The sequence below is a fragment of the Acartia tonsa genome, chromosome 1 (assembly GCF_053477335.1).
Source record: "Acartia tonsa isolate MP-2025a chromosome 1, ASM5347733v1, whole genome shotgun sequence".
Classification (NCBI taxonomy): Eukaryota; Metazoa; Arthropoda; class Copepoda; order Calanoida; family Acartiidae; genus Acartia; species Acartia tonsa.
Window position 1 is genome coordinate 42,063,572 of NC_137260.1, and position 26,460 is coordinate 42,090,031.

Consider the following 26,460-nt stretch of genomic DNA (forward strand, 5'->3'; position numbering starts at 1 on the left):
GGGGGGGAGGGCGGTCGTTATTTTAGCCCGCTACAACTTTCACGAGTTCATGAAATCTGGGTGTAGGTAATATTAAATCTATTCGTCTAATTAAAATCGAGAACGTAGCAATTATTTTTGTGCTTTCAAATTTGGAACAAAAAATATATAAACTTATTTGAATTAAAACAGGCCGTGCTAAAGAAAGTTTAACTGGGGGAAGGCAACAATTAGCAAGCTCAGAAGGGAAAGGACATTTTTCATGTTCAATATTTATAGTGAGTGAAAATTTCTTCGATAAAACTTTTGTGGCTGTACTGAGTCTGTTTTTGTTTTGATTTTGTTTTGGCGGCACCGTTAGTCTTAATATCAGCCTGTTGACTCCTCAATATTCCAGCAATAACACTTGTCAAATTTAATGATTGAACTTGCTTGTTTAAAGAAGTGACTAATTACAGAATAAAATGCGCAAATTTTTGTAGTTTTGCTAGGAACGTGACTTACATGTAGTGTTGAAATAGTGTGATGAATATTTTTAATACAGGAATGCAAGTTATAAGGAATCTTTTATTACGAAAAAAAGTTTTACTTGAAAGATGTTAAGAAGAATGTATTTTTTTATACCTTTAAAAATTTTATTCATGGGGTATAATTAAATACCGATTTTTTAATAATTAAATCGAATATAATTTTAAGCTTTAAAGTGCAGTAATATTATTGAAATTATTACATGAAAATGAAAATCTATATTCAGATTCCTATTAACTTTGATCTCTGATTTTAGAGTATTTGTAACAGTATTGTTTAATTTATATTCTTGACTGATCAAGTTACTAAAAACAATTCTCCACTGTTGGATATTATTAAATCAGTGTCTCGGTGTTATTTGTGCTAGTGATTCATTAATAGTATTTAATGATTAATTAAAGAAGATCCTACTATATTTTATCAGTATCTGCAAGAAGATTGGACTAAAATAAAGGGTGCGTTACCTAAATTGTCTTATATTAAAATTTTAATAAAAGCATAAAAAAGATAAAATTTTAACTTTATATTTTTAATTGAAAATTTAAGAATTTTTTTTCTCGTATTCATTCGAATCCGGTGGATAGGAACCAGTTCTCATCCATACGAAAAAACTATGTCTAGCATCGTATTATATCCAGCTTTCTACGAATATAAAAATCTACAATCATAAAATAAAACCAGTTTTTTTAGCCGGTGCCTTCGGAACCTCGGGTCTAAAAAAACTAGTTTTAATCTTATAATTGTACATTCTATATCCGCGGAAAGCCGTTTATAATACGATGCGAGAAATAACTATTATAAACTTTGTTGGCTTTACAACTTTGGGGACTTTGAATAAATTTTGATTGGTTGATTCATTTAATTACGTGTAAAAACGTTTCTACCAATAATTGAAATCTACATATCAGGGAATTTTGTGTATCATCATTTGGGATGTACATAAATTTATCGGTTTTTGTATTATCCCGTCTAGAGGCTGAAACCAAACTTAAATTATCCTTAAGTTTTAAGATTATAGAAACTTGATTTTTTTTTCAAAGTTTTATTATTCGGGACAATTATTTAACGCGCTGTTTTTATCAGAATATAACAAGAAGAAGAACCTGCTGTAATAGTTATTAGTGCAGTGTGAATCTACATGTGTAGTTAATGTGTGAAATTATTTTTAATAATTTGTTTGTGTTGAGTTTATCTTTGAATGGGAAGCTGTTGCTCTGTTCTTAAGGTTAGTCTAGTAACAGGATCTGTGTTTGTCTGTCTGTACTAAAAGATCTCTCTAACCACTGAACCGGTATAGTTCTTCTTTATATGGAAGCTTCTTAGAATTCCTTGGGTGGTTAAAGGGTACCTTACTTTAATATCTAAGTTTGGTTTTAGGCTATTTTCCTACTTTTCTTACTCCTTCGAATACAGAACTCCTGGATGCTATGAGCGCATCCGCTGGTAAAACTAACAGGATCTCTCCCACCCCCCAATTAAAAAATTCGCCCATAATTTTTTTACCCTTTTCTTTTTTGATACTAAATGAAAAATGAGTAAAATTTTACTCCCCCCCCCCTCACCATCTCAAGTGCCATTAGGGGCATCCAGGGGTGTATTCGCAAAAAATATAGTAGATCTAGATCAATAATCAGTAAAATTGGTCCAATGATAACACAGTGTAAAACAAACCGGCCAATTATTGATATTTTTGACCATACACATATGCTATTTTTATCAGCTTATACTAAAAATAATTGTAATATGAAGAAAAAATGTTTAGAACGCATGAAAAACTACGACTTAAAATACAGATTGTAATCTTAATATTTCATTATTTTTGTGTGCAAAAGTATGTGCAAATATGATTATGCATAAATAATGCATATTAAGAGTATGTTAAGTATATCTATCTATCTATCTGTGTAGAGGAACCGAAGGGGTAGTTTACGGTCCTACCGCGTGGCTCCAGAACGGAATCCTAGTGCCCACAGGTAGTTAGCTTAAACAAGTTTCATAACATACATAAAAGCGAAGCTCTAAAATCAGATGGTAGGATAAACGAACATTAACACTTGTAAAGTATTAGAACAGGATATACAATTTCACACATGTATCTTTAAGTCTAAACTAAATAGTATGAAAATTTGTAAAAATACATGAGACTGTTTTAGGAAACACTTCCCTTTTCGAGTTTTAACTATAGAGATGCTTCGCTAATAACATTGTACCTCATTGCCCCGGGAATCATTATTCCAAAAATCAGATCAACAGGATAATTATTATAAGATAAAATATTGTCAAAAAGTTAAGGAATCATCATGTTCTATTAAACGTACGGACTTTCTGGTGATGATTATAGAATTGCTACGTTTTCTAAATCGTACCTAACTGTGCAATAACCATCAGCAAAGTTTAAAATAGATAAATTATGTCAAAATTACAGACGCACAGACAACCAGACCCTAATTAAAGGAAAGCTTCGCTTTTAACAAACGTACTAATTATTTAGTAGTTGCACTGATAACAAGTGTTCTTTATTTGTTGAAGATACTTACTAAGTTTTTTTATTCTTTTGCAGCGAAACAGCTCTATACATTCTGTTTGTACAACTATCCTTCACAAGAGAAACTGTGATTTACTCGGGTGTTATAAGAGAAATAACGTTATCGTTCTTGCTATCTTCTATGTCTTAGCAATATATACAAAGATGACAGCATCCATAAGTAGCGAAGCATATAAAAAATGATAGTCAAAAGGACAAAGTAAATTATAGAGCTGTAGACATTAAAAAACAAAAATGCATTAAAAATAACGAAACCCTTAAAAAAAAATAAAATTCAGCTGTATATCTTAAATAGCACTTATAGAGTAGTTTCGCTACAAAAAATAAACTACTTCATTACAGCTGTAAATAAAACTTATTTTTCTTTGTAATTTAATATTTATCTAATTATCAAACATTGTTATCATATAATCTACTACATATAATCATTATTACAAAATTGCATATTTTATGAAGCTACTCTATAATTCCTAATCTTTTCATGGCGAAACTTTAAATTTCAAAGCTGTTTTTCCAATAAATTGTATAATGTATAATGCTCATTTTAGATTTGGGTAAGTAAAAAGAGCCCTCTATTACTATGTAGGGAAAGAGCCACCTACAGGGGATAGCGATATGTGATTTACAGAAAATTTAGAATAAGGAGGGGAATTCATTGGTGAAAAAAAAGTTGTCTGTGAAAGTTTTTTTTGTTCTTTTGTTCTTTGATTTATTATTTTGTACTTTATATCTATCAATAGTACATTTTGAAACTAATCTATATTTAGTTTGGCAATTATTCTTTGATTGATGTTTTTTTGTGTCTAATTTATTTTCATTGTTAGTCAGTGTGTTTAAAATAGACTACGTTTCTTTTTCACTCCTGGTTTTTTCATAATTCAAATTTCGTCTGTCAGTATCTTGTTTAGGTACACAATTGTCATTGTTGGATTTTAACAACTAAATTCTTTTTTGACCCCTATTGTCCTTTCATTATTACATTAGAGACTATTTAGTACACACACTGGGTGGGGGGTAAGTCAGCCCCACAATTTCTATTTTAGTTTTAAAAAGAAAATTGTTTTAGTGAGTTTTTTTTCAGGGGCGTACCCCCCCCCCCCCATATCTATGAACCTTCCAAGAAACTATAAGAATATTAAATGTAAAGATACAGACAGACATCATGTTACTTTTATATAATGATTAACAACTCCCATTCATAATCTGTAAGTGTTTTACAACTGCTACTGTGCTTTCACGAATGTAATGAATCATGTAAATGATTGTATCCGGCATATTAAACAGGCTCAAAGAACAAAGTCTAGTTCTGACAAGTTATATCAAAATTGATATAAATATTAAAATATTCATTAATTATTGATTAAAAATGATTCATATACAATAATAGTTTATACCACAGGACCTCTGAAATTGGGTCATGTTCAAGTACAGAAACGAGACTCTAAAAATCAATAGATAAGAAAATTTTCTGAATTTGAAGGGGATAAACTTGTAAAACAAATTTCTCATCTTATTAGTAACTTTTGGGTACTTTATTTATCTTGATTGGTTGTCACAAACTAGAAGTGTCCAAACCAATATTTTTTTTCTTATTTTGAGGGAAGCATAATCTTTTACTTTTTTAACTTTTAGATTTTTGTCTGGTCTCTGTATTTCAACATGACCAATTTCTGAGGTCCTCTAAAAATATATATATATATTTTTGATTTTTATAAAATTGGAGGTCAAATGCATAAAGGATATAAGTGGATAAATTGACAGGGTAAAAAAGTCGTCATTTTAGCTTGCTAATATTAATCAATTCGTTCATTCAGTAGAAGGAGAACGGATGGATGGGGGGTATCGTTATTTTAGCAGCAGCGAGCATCACTTTATCAGAAGACATGAAAATCTTGTGCAACATCCATGTAATAATAAATCCATTATTATTAATTATTCTAAAATTGTAGGTCAACACAGGACGAAGTGACCGGGTCCCATGAAAGTACAAGGAAATCATATCACCATAACAAGAATGGATTAAACCACAACAATGAAACTGCCAACCAAGTGTTCAATGTTAATCATGGATTTGAAGAGGTATATTTAATTCTGGATATATTAGTCTTTTTGTATAAACTTAAATCTGTAGTTAAATTCATCAAGGAGGAACGGGACTTTGGACTGAAAATTATACTGGTACCCAAAGTTTTATGAGTAGACTTAAAAATTCTATTTCTTTTATTAAATTCTGATGATTGATGTAAATTAGCTGTGTTCAAACTATTGAACCATTAATTTTAATCTTCAAATTTATCATGTTCTGAGGTATACAATAATCTATCACTCACTGTATTACCTCTTAAGATAACCTTACATCGATAATCTTTCTGATAGAAAAATACAATGATAAAGTCAGACCCTTGGGTAAAAAAAGGATTACGGCTTAGTGTAGTTGAAATATTAACTTAAAAACAATTATAAACTTACGGAATTTGAAATGAAATCTTGCTTTGTTTAATAATCACGCAACCTAACACACTAAAATGCAACCATTGACATTTCTTCAACTGTTAAGAAGAAGAAAAAAATAAAACTTTCAATTAGCTAAAGTTCAACAAACTGAAATTCATAATAATCAAGGATAACAAAGTTAAAGTATAATATAAAAAGCAGTGCCTTGTTTAAAGATTTAGATTGTTCTCCTAAAAGTATTGCATTTAAAATAAAATGTATTCTGCAAGTATAAGTTAATTTATAAGTGTTTTTTTCTATTTAGTTTCCATTTATTTTTATAATTATAAATATCTTACAAAATAACAATTAATATTTTAACCTTTATATTTCTCTTATATAACAGACTTTTAAAATGAAATCTTTTAATTTCATATTCCCCTGAAATGCTAAAGAACTTATTTTCAATTTATCAAAACTCTTTCACCAAAAAAATACAAATTCAATGAAATAAACAAGTTGGAAATTAAACATTTTGAGAAAGAAAAAAATGAACATAATAAGCAAATAATTATAATGGATATATAATAACGGGATATAATGACAAAGACAAATTTGTCGTCAATTTAGGTAACTAGTATGGACCTCATTTATTGGTCAGTTCATTTCAACCAGTAGGATGGAGGGGGGGGGGAGGTAAAGGCGGTGGATGGGGTATCGTTATCATAGCCAGCTGAGAGTATTTCTTTATTAAAGTACAAATTTTTCATATGCCTCACTATAATGGGAATTTATAAACAAAAATTACAAATCCTTTTTATCTAATGGACAGACAAACCTACAGGACCAACTCTAGTTATAGAATTGCTTCGCTACTATCACAAATGAATGAAATAAGTATAGAAGATTTTCAAAATATGCTTCATTTGTTATAAACAACAAAAATTAAATTTAAAAGAAACTATTATCTTTGTAAGCTATAAAGGTCCTTTTTTTTAGACCTGTTCTACGCTAGACCTGCCACTGAATGGATACAAGTATAAAGAAAACCATTACCACCAAGAACACCAAGCACATCCAGACGGGATCAGCCCTAAGCTAAGTTTCAGCCATAACGGCCACACAACCCATCTTCAAAATGGCGACAAAAATGGACGGAGGATATCAAGTTACCCAGGCGGAGGCGCCGGTAGGCGTGGCCGCCAAAAAGCCCGGCGAAACACATCTTTTGACTGTGAATCAACGTCGCCGTCGTCAGAAAGCAGTGACGAAAACGACGGGCGCAATTCGACGTCGGATGATGAACGGTTTTGGATACCAGGATCACTGGCACGACACATGGGATACATGGATCCGTCCAGCTATAACTTTATGAGAAGCAACATTGCTGGAACTCTTCCAGGTAAGAAAAACAATGTTAAATTCGAAGGTAGGGAACAATGGACTGTAAATTATACTGGTACTTTTCTTGTTTGTTCATACAAAAACTTTAGGTTCTTTTATTTAATCTTGATTGGTAGGTCTTTAAACTCCCAATATCCAAATTTTGTAAACAATTATTTTAATCTACAGAAGGTTTTTTTTGTTTTAAATCATTGTTTTTCTTTTTATATATTATCATCAATGGATTTTAAAATATTTGATCATTAATGCTCCTGGTGTTTTATTGACATTACCTGCAGAAGTGTTTTCAGTTAAATTAATAATTAAATATTATTCTTTTAAGATCATATATAAAAACAATCTAAAAATGTGAAAGAATTGTTAAATTTTTTATATTTAATGTAGTTGAATTTACAAGTTTTTTTACTTTATTTGGGATATATTGATGGTATTTAACTCTCTTCGATAATTTTAGGTGCCAGTAGTCTAGAGATACCTGCAAGCAGCCAACCCGTCCAAGAACTCCAGCTTGACCCAAACAAACTTAAAGTGCCAGATAACTTAGAACGTGTGAGTATGAAGACCAACCTGGATTCTGGACAGGTATTCAACAACTTATTAGTGGGCGCCAGTCCAGGCCTGCCAAGCATAACCAGCTCTGTCCTGCCAGCAATTGGCAGCCCGCCACCCAACAGAATCCTACCTCCAAGTTTTCTAGATGATGTTTTAGATGAGCTAGATGATGTTACATCTGCTAAACCTGACACAACTAATGAAACTAATCCTGCAAATGATCATTTTGATGATAAAGTACCTTCCAATGTACACAATGTTAAAGAAAATGATGATCGTGAAAACAATCATAAATTACAAAATGGTAACAGTTATATTGCCATTGGGAATGAATCTGAAAATGTCATTATTAGTCATCATCAAAATGAGGATAATGAACTTATTCAAAATGTTGATGAAACGTATATCACAAATGGTATAGAAAATGAAAACACACCTGAAGACAACGAAAATGATGAAAAACTGTCCCAAAAAAGTGTTTACCTGGGTGGTAGCGCCCCTAGTTCAGGGAGGGAGTCCCAGACAAGCTTATCCACGCATATTGTGATGGTTAAGCCAAGCTCCTGTTCTGACAATGATAATGATGAAGCCGTTGAAAATTATAACGCTGCCTTGGATGATCCTTGTAATGAGAGTGCTAATGATGAAAAGGTATTTTGCATTTTCATGACTTTGAAAAAAAGAAGTAGAATACTGAATAACAATCAGTCTATCTATACCTTAAAAAGTAATTTCTATGTACATATATATCAGTAAACCAGTTGAATTAAACCATTTAGGAATACAATAATACTAACAAATAAATAAATATTATGAGCTAGTTTTTTCACAGAAAGAAAAGTTGCAATCGAAATTGATTAACTTTAAATAAAAATACTTCTTTTTTAGAATAATTTGTTACTCTTAGGTAGAAGAAAATCAACAAACAGAAATCTTGGAAAAACCAACTACTCCAAAAATTGATAAGTCACCAGAAAAGATAGTTGATAAAATAGAATCACTGGATGAGATAGTTGAGGGAGATGATATTAGTCTCGTCAGTGAAGTTTCACATCTTACTAGCCCAAGGAATAAGTTCTTTGATTTTAAGTTTTTAGGATATATGTATTTTGGTTATAATTATAGAATAATAAAGGATGTATCAGATAATTAATTCTGACTGTCATCCACGCAAATGTTTCGTAATTACTAATTGTCTTTTTTCTCTCTACTAGGAAACATAAAACCCCATTCCCCCTTAAATGGATTTTTTCATGTTCGGAGAGGAGGTTATAGTTTTTCGTGTTATTATAGGTTAGGTTGTATTGGGTTGTATAGCCCAGAGGTGTAAAGGTACCGCTGGTATTGGCCCTGCAGGGTTGGGTAATAGGTATACAATAAAGCCCCTTATTTCTATTCATTTAAAAATAATGGAAGGAAGTTCTTTGCTCGCTAGACACTTTATATCAGCTTCAGAATTTTTAAAGAAAAATAACTGAAAACAAAGTATTTTTTTATTTCATTTTTACACATAATATAGATTTTTTTTAGATCATCGTTTTTTTTAATAATCTGAAATTGTAAATTGAAAGGAATACTACTAGGGTAACTGAACCAATCAACAACCCCACAAGTTCTGACTCCAACAACGAGGAGGACCAATCAGATTCAGAGGAGGGAAGGATAAGGAGCACCAGCAAAGAAGGGAGGTTACGGAGCAGCAGTGGGAACAATGCCATGCTCGCGAACAAACCTTTTGTTGCAAGGAAAAAATACTTTAATATTTTTAAAATTACCTCTCTAATAGTAACTTAGTTTTCTTTTTGACATCACGTTTTACAAGCAAGTTTTGCTTAGATGGTAGACATAAAGAATAAATCCCCCCCTCCCTTATTTTCAATATAAAAAAAATAAAGGGGAGATGTTTCTGTACTCGCTGGGCATTTTAGGGAAAAGCATCTGTCTTTCATATAGCTCTCAAAAGCCTAATCATGATTATGAAGAAGATGATTAATGTTTTATCCATTACCTAATCCATATATTCATTCATCAGTAAAAAAGTGCTTTTTAAAGTTAAGTATTTTTTTCAATAGAATAACCGGAGAATGGGGCCTTGAAACTGGTGGCTTGGGAGGGGATACAAAACAGTGGGTCCTAGATGCTGACAAAGCTGGTGCTACAAAACAGTGGAGCATTGATACAGACAGTATTGTTATGTGCAATAGTGTCACTATTTCTTCCAGGTATACAGTTTTAGAGAAGCTTCGCTCCATTGCACAAATTTTTCTAGTTATAGTTGCTAGACCCTGAATCTTAACAAAAAGTGAAGTTTTGTAGGGAAGGGTGTGATTTAATTATTTTTTTTCCAATAAAAAAATGAATATTATGTCTAATAAGACTGTTATTAAATAGTTTACTTTTGCAGCGTTATTAATGTATTTTATTGGGAAACTAGAAATGCAAAACAATAGGAATTTTAAAAGAATACTGTTTATCATCAATACAAATTAATAAAAAAATATTTTAATAATACGCTTCATGTTACCTACTCTTTTCTCCTCAAACAAAATATTTTTTAGATTTCCTTTAAATTTCATGCTATAGTTATGAATAGTTATTTATCGCAATGTATTATAGACAACTTTCCGCAGCTATTAAAATAAAGATTAAAAACAGTTTTCAGAAAAATAATTTGAATTGTTAATTTTTAGAAAATCTGTAGAAAGTTTGGTGGAACCCAAATGGTCCTCTGTTGAGGATAGATTAACTGAAAATAATGGAAATGGTGATCAAGATATCAGAACTGTTTCCCCAATAACACAGGTATAATGACTTTGGGTACTATTATAGAAATTTCATGATTAGTCATCATTTGGGATGTATAACATTTTTTTGTCCCTGGTGTCATATCATTAAGAATATTTTAATTACTCAGAAAATACTAAACATAGCATCCCCTCCATTTAGCAAAATTCTTAAAGCATTTTCATTGGCAGCTTTTTAGTGGCTGCCAAGTCCTAGGAAAAATGCACGTGTACCTACCGAATAAAATAATATATCCAATGAAATTTGACACTGTATTGCTTTTACTATTGGCTGCGTGTTTAGCATCTAGGGTAAATAGGAGGAGTAAAAACCTTAAAACTTATACTTCGCCTTTACATAATAGGAAACAAGGTTAGGAAGATGGACTATTATTAGTTGATTGATTTTGAGGAAGGAAAGGATTGTGGATTGACATTACAATTGTTGTCTCTATCTGTATTGAAATATGATACTGTATTATTCTACTTTCAATAATAGAACTTTAACATTATTCCATTTCATTGACCTGAATTCTTTTGTTTGGCCTTGAATGTTTCTTATAAGACAATGTGTAATCAAATTATGCTATGATATAAAGAAATATAGTTTTTTTTCTCTAAAGCTAAAGATTTCGGAAATGGGTAAAATTGAACTTTTCATTTGAAGCAAATGTCTTTTGAATATAAGGTATTAGTATCAAACTGTAAAGTTTTAATTATTTATCTTAATTATCCTTTACCTTTGATGGACAACCACAAATTTTATTACATTTGATTAAGGAAAAGAAACTTAAAAATTATTCAAAAGTTGTAGACACCTGTTAAAAGAAATTCGAGCTGTTATGTCTTTATACTAGCGGCTATGCCTCTAGAGACACCTAGGAGCACTTTAGGTGGGTATGGGGGGGGGAGGGTGAAGTCTACCCCCACTTTCAATTCTAGTTTAAAAAAAAATGTTTTGGTCACCTTGTATGAAGGGAAGTCCAGTAAGTCACTTTTATATATTTTTTTCTGGAGGCTATTTTTCTTGGAAGTGGTACCCTCCCCCCAAAATAATCATAAAACTTTTCAGGATCTATGCAGAGAAGATACTTTTAAATTAGAAACATATCGCTCACACACATACATACATATCCTTGATTGGCTAAAACTAAATTTACAAGTTTTTTATCCAAAGTTGCTTAGTCAATTTCTTTGTGGACTATTAAAGCCGTGTAAAAATCCATATTGTAAAATGGTATAACCGAAGACATATACTCTTGCTTTGGTACTACTTCTCTTGCAAAAACCCTTGAAATATTGGTCAGTGAGTCAAGTAACTCTAAATATGCATAGAACTTTGTGCATCATCCTTCTTACCATCCAGCAGAGTGGACATATCTCTCCCAACACAATAATTATTTATATTAGGGGTTAAGACTTTGTTAGGTTGGGTTAGCCCTTTTAGATTAGGGGTTCTGCAGGAGAAAAGCAAAAAGAAAATGATGTATTGTCGATAGAACAGAGTCCTAGTTATATCTTTGGGGTACACCGTACAAAACTCTTATGGTCATTAATTCATTTTTTAAACATTACTGGCATTCCCCCCCCCCTTCCCCTATTTCCATTTTTAATGATTTTCAAATGAAGGAGGATTGTGTTGTACAGTGAAGCTTTGTGAGAAATTGCAAAACATTGTTTTGCAAACGACCTGATTATTTTGCAAAAATAAAAGGGGAAAGATAAACAAAAGTTTTCTTTTGTCACATAGAATTGTAACTTTTGATTATAGACAGAAATTATTATGCATCTACTAAATCATTGGTAAAGTCCATTCTAAAAAGATCCAATATTAAAAATTAAATTAAATGGAACTGCCTTCAATAGCTCCCTTGGAGTCGAATTAGAAAATCCAAATAAATCATATTCAAATATACATATATAAATATGTATAAAATGTTAATTATAAGACATAAACTACAATTAATCAGATTGTAAATCTCGTATGAAATATAACACTAGTTAATTATTTTTTAATCAAAAGTCTGCATTTGACGATTTGGTGAATTTTCTTTCAAGTGTTTTTATATAAATTTTTGAATAAATCTAAGGAGGGGTTGGACATTGGACTGAATTATACTGGTACCTAACGATTAATAAAATGTTATCACATTTATTGTCTTTAAAAAACATTTGAACACTTTAATAAAATCTTGATTGGTTGGTTTAAACTAGCGTTATCCAAACTAAATTGCAGTAGGGATTATTTTAGCTATCATCATTGGGGATATACAGTGCAAAGTTAGCCTTACCGCGAATCACAATAAAGATAATTTAAATTTCAGATTGGCATTGACTCTGGCAACAGCAGTACAGACAGTCAGGAGATTCACAACAACAATTTTATCAACAACCTTGACCACAACTCTGACAACAACCATGACAACAACCCTGTCAACAACCCTGTCAACAACCCTGACACCAACCATGACCACAGTTCTGCCAACAACCATGACCACAGCAACAACAATTATATAGATGACATCAACCAGGAAGCTGACATTCTGATCCATGACATCGATACCATTGATGACTTGGACAATCCGGTTGTTGTCGAGATTAACCATGATAACCATCAAGTTATCAAGCTGGATGGCCTAAAAACTACAAAATTTACTTCCAAAGATGCCATGAATGATATCTCTTTTGACATGGACGAAATTGATGATAAAAGTGAAGATGACAATGCCAATGATACCCAAGGATTTTACAGTGACATAAAATCCGCCAAAAAAGGTTTAAAAGAGGTCCAAAGTGAACCAGAAGAAATATTGTTAGGAAGAAGCAATAGAGAGTCCTCAGATAAAAGTAAAGGAAGAATAAGGAGGAATTCCTTTCATATGTACCTTGAAGATTTAGCGCAATAACTTTTCTTTAGAATTTTAATACAAATTAAAAATATGTTTTTAATTAAAAAGCTAGCTGGACAAAGTGTCTCAAAAATCAGCCACGTGACGTCATAAAAATTAGGGAGATGAGAGGAGAAGTGGGAAAAAAACCTTAAAAAGAGATGCAGATAATCCCTCATTTTTATGACGCCTAAACGCTGATTTATTGAGACACTTTATCCAGCAACTTAAAAAGAGCAAATAACTTTGTACTTGCTAAATAACATAAAGTCTAGTAATATTTTAAAATCAAATGCTTTGGTTTAGTCATAATTTTGGCCAAATATTACCTATCTGAAATTATAAAGCCTTATAAATCCGTCCATAAAGTAAATAAAGCAAGTGATACAAATTTTCAGAAAAATATGCAAAAAATAAAAAAAAATATGCAAAATGAAAGAGATTTTTTGCCATCTCAAACAATGTTTTAAGTTATCTTTTGATTTATTTGTAAATAATTTTTATTATTTTATAAGATTTTATTTTATTTTCTTGAATTATGGTATAGAATTTACATCTAAATGTTGCTAAAAATATTTCCAAGATCTTATTTTCCCCTTTCTCTCATAGAAAAGGGAGCATCAACCTTGTCCTTTTCAACCATTTTTTCAGCTAGGTTTCTATTATGATGCTGTAGTAATAAAGGGCCTAGCCTAGGAGTTGTGGTTTCCTTTAGTCTTGCATTTTCCTTTAAATCTATGTATGTTTATTGGTTAGCCTAGAAAATTTCGTAGGTTTTTTTTCTAATAATGAGTCTATCAGTAATGTTTAGATTAACACAATGTCAACATAAATGTCAGGTAAAATAATTCTGATGATATCCTGGAATTAATTATATCAATATAGCAACTTATTATTGTCATAATTTTGAATTAATTCATATAGGCATTACAAGGCTTTAAAGCATGCTACCAAGTAAGTTGTTAACAATACCAACCTTAAATTTCTTTCCTAGGTGATTTATTGATTTGATATTGTTATTGTTGCCCAAAACTCAAGGATATTATTGTTCTTGTTGTATTATGATTTAAGATAAGGCTATAAACATGTTCTATCATTCGTTTGATTTAAGACATTAATGACTTTTATCGGATTTTGATTGATTGGTAAAAACTAGCATAGTGTAATCTTTCCACCAATACTTTTGGACACTTTTTAAAATCTTGATTGGTTGATACAAACTAGTAGGGTCCAAACCATTCCACCGATAATCTTAATCTACAGTTAATTAACAGGGTTAATTTGTTAATTATAATTTGAGGTGAACTAGTTTATTGTCTATTGTCTAATCACTTAGATCTCTGCTGCACACCCTTGTTCTTCTTTTTTTATGATTAATTCACCTTACACATCAAATTCCATTTCCTTTTCTTTCCTTATCTCCAGGGAGGTAGGAAAGTATAATCTACAACCCTGTCTTTTCTTTCCTTATCTCCAGGGAGGTAGGGAAGTATAATCTACAACCCTGTCTTTTCTTTCCTTATCTCCAGGGAGGTAGGGAAGTATAATCTACAACCCTGTCTTTTCTTTCCTTATCTCCATGAAGGTAGGGAAGTATAATCTACAACCCTGTCTTTTCTTTCCTTATCTCCATGAAGGTAGGGAAGTATAATCTACAACCCTGTCTTTTCTTTCCTTATCTCCAGGGAGGTAGGAAAGTATAATCTACAGGGTCATTCAAGAGAAATGATTTTTTTCAAAACTTAATTATGCATAGAAAATAAAACAATTATGTAAAATGCTTTATATATTTGGAAAACCAATTATGAGACATTTATGTTTCAAATATTTAAAAATGATTATTTCAACAAATTATGCCCTAAAAACCGGTTTTTCCAAAGGCCTTTTTTTCGAAGATTTATGGATTTTAAGGTTGTGCAAAAAATACGCACCTTTTTCAAATTAAAATTGCTCGGCTTGTGTTAATAGTAGAAAAATGTTATGTATATCGTTGGAATCGTCATAAGCTCTAGTTTTTTAATATATAAAAACCATTCCTGTGATACGTCTAGTTTAGGAGCTACGTGGTGAAATGTTCCAATTACTTAAAACTTTTCAACCTTTTTCTCCAATTTTTCAAAATTGCTCCTTAACTACAAATAGCACTAAAACAGTACTTATATTTTCAAAAACTAGAGCTTTTGACGTTTCTAATGATATGTGTAACATTTTTCTACTATTAACACAAGCTGCGCAATTTGAATTTTAAAATGTGTGTATTTTTGCAGAACCTTAAAATCCATAAATCTTCGAAAAAAAGGCCTTTGGAAATACTGGTTTTTAGGGCATAATTTGTTGAAATAATAATTTTTAAATATTTGAAACATAAATGTCTCATAATAGGTTTTCCAAATATGTAAAGCATTTTACATAATTGTTTTATTTTCTATGTATAATTAAGTTTTGTAAAAAATCATTTCTCTTGAATGACCCTGTACAACCCTGTCTTTTCTTTCCTTATCTCCAGGGAGGTAGGGAAGTATAATCTACAACCCTGTCTTTTCTTTCCTTATCTCCAGGGAGGTAGGGAAGTATAATCTACAACCCTGTCTTTTCTTTCCTTATCTCCATGAAGGTAGGGAAGTATAATCTACAACCCTGTCTTTTCTTTCCTTATCTCCATGAAGGTAGGGAAGTATAATCTACAACCCTGTCTTTTCTCTTCTTATCTCCAGGGAGGTAGGGAAGTATAATCTACAACCCTGTCTTTTCTTTCCTTATCTCCATGAAGGTAGGGAAGTATAATATACAACCCTGTCTTTTCTTTCCTTATCTCCAGGGAGGTAGGGAAGTATAATCTACAACCCTGTCTTTTCTTTCCTTATCTCCAGGGAGGTAGGGAAGTATAATCTACAACCCTGTCTTTTCTTTCCTTATCTCCAGGGAGGTAGGGAAGTATAATCTACAACCCTGTCTTTTCTTTCCTTATCTCCAGGGAGGTAGGGGAGTATAATCTACAATACTGTCTTTTCCCATTATTGATCCTAGCATTTACCAGCTATCAAACGCAGAATTTAATTTAATTTTATGTAATTATTCTTCTCTATAGGCATTATGACATTAGCATGTTGTTGTTGTCGGTATGACCAATCTCATTCAATGTCATGTAGTTGGCATAATTAATAAACAACGATGCGATTTCCATGTCGATATTTTGTCACCCATGGCTACTTTTTATTACCGCCTAATTGCAGACAGAATTGACATAAAAATTTATCTCATATTGTCATATACCTTTATGCGTGGCTGTCTCTCTAGCTCACTTGAATTTATCATATTCATAGAAATATTATAATATGGGGGCGAATATTTAAATAATTTCAAGAAACCACAAGGATGTATGTGTGCATTGCAACTTGTTTCTTTCAAAGATTGGTATTTTTGACAAATAGAAATAAGTCTTTAGCAATATACACGGTGTTTCAGAAAAAAAACTGCGTTTTCCGTTTTTCTGACACAACCAGAAGGAATACAGAAAAAACGATTATATGTCCTTATTCTCTGTAAAAAAGTACATCAAATTTATAACAGGTGTATTTCATTATCTCTAAAAATACGGCCTCTATGATAGGTACATAGTTTCCAAAAATGCTTTATGTGAAAAATGTTGTGCAAGAAAAATTAAAATAACTCTTCTATTATGTATAAAAAAATCGTAGAATTTCAATATTAATTTAGAAAAAGGTATAAGAAAAGTATCTTAATGAGTTTTAAAGGTGAAATGCTTTTTAGCTCCTCACAAAAGCATTTTTAAGAAACTGCAATTTGTCATTTTTTCACATTTCTTGATTGTGATGCATTTGCAGTAAAAGAATCTTCTTTAATAACGTAGGTTATAGTAAAAAGAAAAAAACTCCTTTTTATTTGACAAAAAAATCTCTAAAGACAAAAAAATATTGAAGTTTGAATTTTTTTATTAAAGCATTTAATTACAAATTATGGATAAATTATGAGTTTATATCTTAACCTGTCAATCAAATTAAAGGATTATAGGAATAAATGAGGGGTGGTGATTTACGAACATGAGCAATTTTTAAGGTCATGTTTCTTAAGTATACAAAAAGAAAAACTGAATATTTGTTTTCAGTGAGAGAATTTTAAATGAAATTTTTAGTGTAATTGGTAGAAAATTGTATTGGCCGTATTAAGATGTTGTTTTCAAGTGAATAAATTTTTGAAAACCAACCTTAAGGCACAAAATTCTACCAGAAAAAAGCATTATACGCATCTTTTGAAATAGTTATGCTTTAAAATGCGCCGTTATTTTCAGAGATATTAAAAAACACCTGTAACAATTTCGATGCATATTTTTATAGAGAATATTGACATATAATTATTTTTTTGTACTCCTAATGGTTGTTTCCCAAATTTAGAAACCGCAGTTTCTTTTTAAACGCCCTGTACATATATGTATATCCAACAGAATGCATGTAATTATTTTAGCTGTTATGTTTATGTAACATTTAACTGATTCTCTTAAATATGAATAAGATAAGAATAAGAATAGCATTATATTATCGAAATCACACACTGATCGATGGCTATACAATTAAATTTAAGTATATTCATTTTCGAGGCAATTCTCCTTATTAACATTGAATTGCTTATATAAAAACTAGCGGCTGTGCCCCTAGCATCTAGAGGCTCCATATTGCAAGGGGCAGAGAGGGCCTAGAAAATATGGCTTAAAACCACTTGAATTCTTGAATCTGAAAATAAAATAGCCTAAACGATCACAGTAACACTATGAAACTTAGCTAAAATAGAAAATGCAATCGCTTTATTGAGATCTTAAGCTTCAGACAAAAAAAACCTCACTACTTTATACAATAGGATATCACCCTTTATTTATCGACATACATTATTAATATAATGAACTTATAAAAACTGAAATTAAAAATTGACTTATTCCCTTTAAAAAATTGCAAGTTGTGTTGTTTTCTTTGTCAACCATTACATTCCCCCTCACCACACAAATAATTCAGTCAGCGATCATTTCCGCATAGTATTAGTTTTTTTTATTGCATCGCAACTTTCTGCGGACATTAAATTGTAAAATTGTATGATTAAAACCAGTTTTAAGTCCCGACCCAGGTTCTACGAAGTACCACAAAATTTCACCCTTTTTACCGGAAAAGTGGTAAAGCTGGTCAAGCTGGTAAAATTTACCAGTTTCGTGGTAAATTTTACCAGCAAAAATTTTAGCCAAGAAATTAGTAAAATTTTACCATTTTTTTTGTAAAATTTGACGAAACAAAAAACCCCGTTTTTTGTGTTTTAAATTAATTACAGCTCTTCATAATCAATTGTAGTACTTTAAAATAATGATTTCTATACAATGAAGCCTAAATTTAAATTTTTTTTTTTTTTTTTAATTTTACCACATTTGGAAGTTTTACCAAAAATGTGGTCAATTTTACAACTTTATTTTTCAGGTTAAGTCCGAATTTTCGGACTTAGACAAAAAAACGCAATTTGGTCAATTTTTACCAAAAAGTTGGTCAAATTTGACAAGGTATTTTTTTAGGCTAAGTCCAGATTTTTGGACTTTGACAAAAAAAAAACTTGGTAAAATTTGACCAACTTTTTGGTAAAAATTTTTACTTTTTATTGAATTTTTTCGCATAAAAGAAGCTAACTTTTTTTTTAAAACCTTGAAAATTATTTCATCATTTCTTTTAAAACATCCTCCCGCATCGTCAAAAATATATCAAATTTAATATTTACTTATTAGAGCTAGCTTCATACGAATTAAAATTAAAAGAAAAAAAATCCAGGTGTGTACGCAGATGTGCCGTGTGCATTTGAATTTATCGATTTTTCATCTTTAATATAAATATAAGCTTTTGTATATTCCCCTGAATGTTTCTAAAAGAAAGACAGAGATTTCGAATTATAGAGTAATTTCGCTACAAAACTTATATTTTTAAGTTTTGAAATTTATGGCACCTCTGTGCGCGCATGCGCACTATTGATAAGCTTATGATTATTTGAATATAGAGTGCCAAAAATAATTATTAGTTTTGATTCAATTTAATCAAATATTTTGAATCAAGAAGTAAATTACTACTCAATTTTCTCTAAATATTTAAATTTGTAGAATTTACAATTTGTTTGGAAGATTTTTTTAAGCAAGATGTTTAAAAATGTGGCAAAATTGTGGAACAACAATGTTTCATGATTTCTATATTTATGTTGTCTTTGCCAACCGGAAATACCACCGAGATGGGTTTTTAAAAGATGAATGCCACATTTTTTCGGCGTTTTTTAGACATTGATTGATTGAACGTTGACGATAGAATTTCAAACAGAGTATATAACATAAAAATACTGAATTTTAAATTATTTTTTTAGCAATTTTTCTAATGTCTAACACAGCTCTAAAAAGATGCATTAATTAATATGCAGCAAAAATGGATTGAAGATAATCTTTTTTTTTCTATGAAGGCTGTACCATCAAAAGCGAAATAATTAAATAAATCATTGTATACTCTTTTAGATTTCGCGAATGTCGCGCTTGTTATTCATAGCGTAAAAAATGTCAAAAAAACGCGGCATTATCTTTTAAGAACCCGGCCGGAAATAGATTCATATATATATGGTTAACAACTATATATATTTAAATATTTTTTTTAATATTGAATGCACTATATTTTTTTATATTCTATCGAATATATTTTATATGTCATTACAAAACTATATTACATTCAATATTAACATTAAAAAAAAATAACATCAATTTAAACTTTCGTAACCCTGTAATTGGTTATTGGCTTCAGTAGTTCAGTTCTATTTAAACGGTAAACCACGCTTGAGCTAGCATCACCAGCATGGCTCTGCCTAGGCTTATCATTAGAAAGGCCAGGGTATTATTATTGGTTGAAAAGTTTGTACATTATTATTACAGGTATTGTGTCTTTAAAGGGACTGTGAACGTAAATTTTTCTCATCTTAATATCAAATCTTAACATTATCTCATTCATAATATCTCACAGATAGAGCAAAACGCGCTTTTGTTTGCTTAAAAAACGGCTTTTTCCGACGATTTTTATAAGGTACAGGGAAAGGAAGAAATTTTCCGTATTATATAAAATGTCCATTAAATTGATTTTTTCTCCCATTATAGCTAAAATTAAACTTTTTCACATAGTTCTAGATTTTCCCTAACAGTTAAGCTGACTTTTAACATAATCCTTGCTTTAAACCAATGTATAGTTACTTAGAAATTGATAAAATAAGCAATATTTTTTATTGAAAACCAAATACAATAACAAAGCCAGAAACAGGTTTTTTATTATTATCCAATTAACTTTAGATGGCCCATCTCTTGCCCACCTTTAATTACAAATTTGTAAATAATAAAGACGCAATATTTTTTTATAAACAGTCTGATAAAAGTGTAAACTAATTCTCCAAAGTGGGTTATTTATTGTCCAACACAATAAAAAAGGATATGATTATTTTAAATAACCTATGAGATTCAACCCTTTGTAGACAGTGAGGTATTTTTTTTGTCAATAATACGAATTTAAAATATGTCTTTATTACCTAACTACTACGTTATAAAAAAACTAATTGGCAATTTTATAGCATAAAATAAATCCTTAACAGTAAGTAAATTGTTTCAACTATATATGATAAGTTAAATATCCCTACAAACATTATAAGAATCAAAAACGTTCAGATTTTCCCTGTTTTTTCCTTTTTCCCTCTCAAAATACCATAAAATCAAGGCATTATTCCTGGATATTTTTGTTAATAGGACGTTTTTGGTTGATCAGTGTAGTGAAATGTGCTTAGTAAATGTTAAGATTTGATAATCAGATGAGAAATTTTTACGTTCACACTCCCTTTAATGGCTTTTCACATGTCTTATTTTATAAAGTAGGAAGGCTTTTTTTTGTCTGAAGCTTAAGATCTCGGAATTTCACCTTGCATAGAGCATTCGTAAAATGTACTGGGGTGCCCTTTCTTTACTGTTTAGTTTTAATAAGAATTAAAAAAAAACAATATTAGGGTTACTTTTCCTAGGAGTGAGAATATATATATATAAAGTTATAAACATTCCCTGATCTTATGAGAAGCTAATTGAATAGGAGAACCATACAGATCGATCCAGCGGTTTGTAAGCTCAGCATTGTTAATTTTTAAAATATGCATTTTTAAACTCTCTTTACAAACTAGAATGGAAGAAAATAAAACCAAACAAATCAAATACATACAAGACCGATCTTTATTTATCCATCTTTCTTTATTACTTTAAATATATAATATTTATTTCCATATTTTTATTCTGTTCTTTACTTAGGAATGATAACTTTTTAACCTAACCAAAATATTCAGGGTCTGCTGTATTCCGGGCTGTTCCTGTACCACCTGGCGTCGTATGAGAGTGGCGGCGAGGCGCTGGTGTCCTGCGGCATGTTGGAGTCACTCCTTAAGGTCATACAGTGGCTCAGCAGTGAATTGGAACACATTACTTTTGTTACTAGGTATGTTTTTCATGTTTTGATATACAAGTATTACACTGAAAGCTAGGTAAAAAAACAAGGTTGACATCATCCATAATGTATATCATAGAAATAAAGAAAAATACGCACAATTTATAAAAATAAGTTTCTTTGTCTTTTAAAGCATGACCGACGGACGTAGTAAATTATATACTGGTTTCTCGCCGTCTGTCTTGAAAAGGATCGCATGTTAAAGATTGCATCACAGACGTATAAAGCGGACAAACAAAGCGTATTATAATAAAGTAGATTCTTTATAATAAGAAATATATTCAAAAGTTTAGAAAAAGGGGGGGGTGCGTAATGACATCTATTCTTAAACCGTGAGCAAAATGGTCTAAATATTGAGCTAGACCCTTCAAACTTGGTATATAAGCCTAGTCCTATAGGTATTACATCTAAATGGCAAAAAAATCCAAATTTTTTTATTTTTAGGTTAGGTTAGGTAAGAAAAACCCTGCGGAAATGGGGTTTTTAGGCTTTTTTTGGTCTATATTGATGTGGAAACTTACCTTAAATTGTGTTTTCTTAGGGTTTTAACTTAAATACACTGTGTCTATTCATAAGGACATTATTTAAGATGATTCAGCAAGTTGGGGACCGACCCCAGGGGGCTAGGTTGGTGGCCCGCAGGGGTTAAGTGCATTTTTTCCAATATATATCTTGTTATATATCAAAATATAGGTTTTAAGGTCAAGAAACTAAAATTCAGAGCTAAAATTGGCATAAGACTTACCTGAAGCTAACCCTCGCGGGCTAGGTAGATTTTCCGCAGGGATTATGTACATTTTACCTAACATAATCTAGAAACTTACTTATTCTTTTTGTTTTTTTTCCTTGAATAAACTGTGTCTATTAATGAGGACATTATTTTAGATAATCCAGCAAGTTGGGGACCGCCCCCAGCGGGCTAGGTGGGTAGCCCAGAGGTGTAGTGCATTTTTTCTAAAGTATGTGTTGTCATACAATTATACAATTATAGATTTTTTAGGTCAAGAAACTCAAATTCAGAGCTATTTTAAGCATTAGACTGACCTAAGGCTAACCCCTGCGGATTATATTATATCATCCTCATACTAAAGTAACAGGATGTCTGTGTGTTTGTTCCGAAGGAACTCGCTAACCGCTGAACCGATCGGGTTCTCCTTAACAGGGTAGCTTCTCATAGGTCCTGGGAAGGTTTATAACTATTTTCTTGGGGGGTGGGACACTCCCAACTCCCAAAAAAAAATAAAAATCCTCACCCAAATTTTTTTTTTATTTTTTTAACTAAAATAAAAAAAGAAGGGGGAAGGGCACCCCCCAAAAATTTTTTTTTACTTTATTTTTAAAATTTAATATAAAAATTGGGTTATCAAATTCGACTCCCCCCTTCTCAAGTGCCCCTAGAGGCCTCTAGGGGCGTAGCCGCTAGTTTTAAATAAAGTCCTCATTAATAGACACAGTTTATTAAAAAAAAACCTATAAAAATATAAGTAAGTTTCTAGGTTAGGTTAGGTAAATGCTCTTAAGCCTTGCAAAAAATTAACCTAGCCCGGGGGGGGGGGGGGGGTTAGCTTCAGGTTAGTCTAATGCTTATTTTCGCTCAGAATTTGAATTCATTGACCTCAAAAACCTATATTTTGATATATAACAAGATATATATATTGGGAAAAATACACTTAACCCCTGCGGGCCACCTACCTAGCCCCCTGGGGTCGGTCTCCAACTTGCTGGATCATCTTAAATAAAGTCCTCCTTAATACACACAGTTTATTCAGAAAAAAACCTGTAAAAATATAAGGAAGTTTCTAGGTTAGGTTAGGTAAATGGTCTTACGCCCTGCAGAAAACCAACCTAGTCCGGGGGGGTTAGCTTCAGGTCAGTCTAATGCTAATTTTCGCTCAGAATTTGAGTTCCTTGACCTAAAAAACCTATATTTTGATATATAACAAGATATATATTGGAAAAAATGCACTTAACCCCTGCGGGCCACCAACTTAGCCCGCTGGGGCTAGCTTCAGATTAGTCTAATGCTTATTTTAGCTCTGAATTTGAGTTCCTTGACCTAAAAAACCTATAATTTGATATATAACAAGATATATATTGGAAAAAATGCACTTAACCCCTGCGGGCCACCAACCTAGCCCGCTGGGGCTAGCTTCAGATTAGTCTAATGCTTATTTCAGCTCTGAATTTGAGTTCCTTGACCTAAAAAACCTATAATTTGATGTGTCACAACATGTATATTGGAAAAAATGCACTTAACCCTTGCGGGCCACCCACCTAGCCCCCTGGGGTCGGTCCCCAACTTGCTGAATCATCTTAAATAATGTCCTTATGAATAGATACAGTGTATTTAAGTTAAAACCCTAAGAAAACACAATTTAAGGTAAGTTTCCACATCAATATAGACCAAAAAAAGCCTAAAAACCCCATTTCCGCAGGGTTTTTCTTACCTAACCTAACCTAAAAATAAAAAATTTTGGATTTTTTTGCCATTTAGATGTAATACCTATAGGACTAGGCTTATATACCAAGTTTGAAGGGTCTAGCTCAATATTTAGACCATTTTGCTCACGGATTAAGAATAGATGTCATTACGCACCCCCCCCTTTGTTTTTCATTCTTTTTCCAGCGTGGCTTCGAAACAAATTAAAATCGATTAGAAACGGTTCTCAGCCATAATGATAAAACATGTATACTGACCATTTTCCAAATAAAAATCATAAAACAAGTACCAGTTTTGGTAGCCTAAGCCTTAAGCCTCTCAGTGCTAACAAAACTGGCTTTAATTATATGATTTTTATTTGAATATCCACAGAAAGCTATCTATAATACGATGGAATAAAAAATATTATTTAGGGCTGTAAGAGTGATAGATCTAATCACAAACCTGGACATGGCAAGTTTTTCAGACCCACGCGTGACTAACAACCTTCATCAACAGGCGGGAGTTAGAGGTGGACCACTGTAGGAAGCATCAACCCTTCCAGATCCAGGTATAACTTATTCCAGTATGGCTTCGAAACCGTAATATCTGGAGGATTAGAACTGGTTTTCAGTATAAGACTTTTCAGTAATTGAGAAAAAATCTTAGTGGGGGGACGGTATGATCAGGAATAAAACAATTAATTTAGACTTTTCATGGGTATGCTTCATGTCATCAAAAATTTAAAGATTTATATGTTTGGTACAATACCCCTAAGCGGCATAATAGTTGTGCCCTTATATTTTCAATTTTGAAATAGATGGTTTTAGTACATAAACAACAATCTTGTAGGTTGGAACTAAAGAGGAACGACTAACCAAAGTTATTGAGGAGGCAGAAACTATTCATGACGTAGCGGCCATAGCCGCTCAGGAGGAGCTGGCGGCGGCTCAGGATGCGGATGCTGTTGATCCCATTGCTGGTCCTAGTGGCTTAGGTTCTAGCTCTAGGCTAGCTTCTCATCTTATTCAACAGGTATGCATTGTTTATTTATACAGGGATCTTAAGGGATAAGACAATGGACGATAAGTTTTTTAAGTTGCAAGCCAACGAATGAGAGATGTGTTGATTAAACCTTCAAGACCAGTAAAACTTACAGTCCAGTGTAACTTCCTTTCCTGGCATTTATAGAAGTTGAATAAGAAATGATAAAATATTATAAAGATATGCGAAAATGTAAAAAAGAGATAGGATATATGAAGAAATATTGATTTTAATCTTATATTGTATAACACAAACTTTGCTTAAATAAAAATAAAATCCTATAACGTAGCCCTATACTATTGAAAATAGTTAAATATAACAAAACATATTATTAATATCAATCTATCTGATTATTTAGGACGTACCCAAGCCTGGTTTGACCTGCCTACCCACGCGGGCTGCCTTGCTAAAATCTTCTAACAACCTATCTCTATTTAGGATGTACCCAAGCCTGGTTTGACCTGCCTACCCCAGCGGGCTGCCTTGCTAAAATCTATGCTCAACTTCTTAAAGAAGGCTATTCAGGAATGGGTTATTAAATGATTTAAGACGAAGTAAAATATTGTTTAAGTTTAAAAAAAGATTGTACTAAAATAATTTACGTTTCTGTAGACACAACGGGAAACATGGTTCTTATGGGATAGGACAAAAGACGAAGTATTGAAATTAAATCAAGATTTACCTAATAAAAATTAGGTACTCAAAGTTTTTGAGTTGACGAATAAGTAAACTTGTTTCTGAAACTTTGGATACCATTATGATATTTACACCATTTTACCCTCCCTGCCTGGGGTTTAGGTCTAAATTTATCTAATATTAGTACTTGTTTGGGACAGGGATCTAAAGGGACAAGACAATGGCGGATAAATTGATGTACATCAGCAATGATGATACACAAAATTACCCCTTCTGTGGAGTATAATTAGTTGTTGAAAGCTTTAGACACTTAACTTGATTAATCAACCATTCAAAATTCAATAAAAGTCCCTAGAGTTGTTAAAGCAACGAAGAAGAAAATAAAGCTTTGGGGACTAGTGTAATAAACAGTCCACTTCCTTCCTTCATTTAATCCTCCATAACTTAGGACCCCGCGTTCAGCGACTCCATACGCCACGTGATGGAGGGAAGTTTGCCCAACAGTTTGAAGCATATAATCAGTAATGCCGAGTACTATGGCCCCAGCCTGTTCTTGTTAGCCACGGATGTTGTTACTGCTTATGTTTTCCAGGTAAGCTTTCCCTTTATTTTTTCTCGTTCTGCGTTTTCAAAGATGTTTAGTTAGATAAGTTTGCTGATTTTTTTGCCACGTGTCAAGATGCCTGTAGGAAATGAATGAGGGGGGAGA

General features: G+C 31.8%; 1 protein-coding gene and 1 long non-coding RNA gene across 2 annotated transcripts; both read left to right on the top strand.

Moving 5' to 3' along the window:
* Nucleotides 1-1,589: 1,589 nt before the first annotated feature.
* On the top strand, nt 1,590-14,372 carry LOC145327585 (uncharacterized). The gene is made up of 10 exons (XM_080171127.1): nt 1,590-1,732; nt 2,416-2,480; nt 5,002-5,131; nt 6,485-6,887; nt 7,344-8,092; nt 8,349-8,515; nt 9,013-9,184; nt 9,512-9,663; nt 10,132-10,243; nt 12,549-14,372. Exons 1-10 carry the CDS (start codon nt 1,706-1,708, stop codon nt 13,128-13,130), a joined length of 2,559 nt encoding a protein of 852 aa, XP_080027253.1. The 5' UTR covers nt 1,590-1,705; the 3' UTR covers nt 13,131-14,372.
* A 7,011-nt stretch (nt 14,373-21,383) lies between these two features.
* On the top strand, nt 21,384-25,642 carry LOC145319813 (uncharacterized). The gene is made up of 4 exons (XR_013880043.1): nt 21,384-21,643; nt 24,506-24,642; nt 24,924-25,106; nt 25,554-25,642. It is a non-coding gene; the product is annotated as an uncharacterized LOC145319813 (long non-coding RNA).
* The last annotated feature ends 818 nt before the right edge of the window (nt 25,643-26,460 follow it).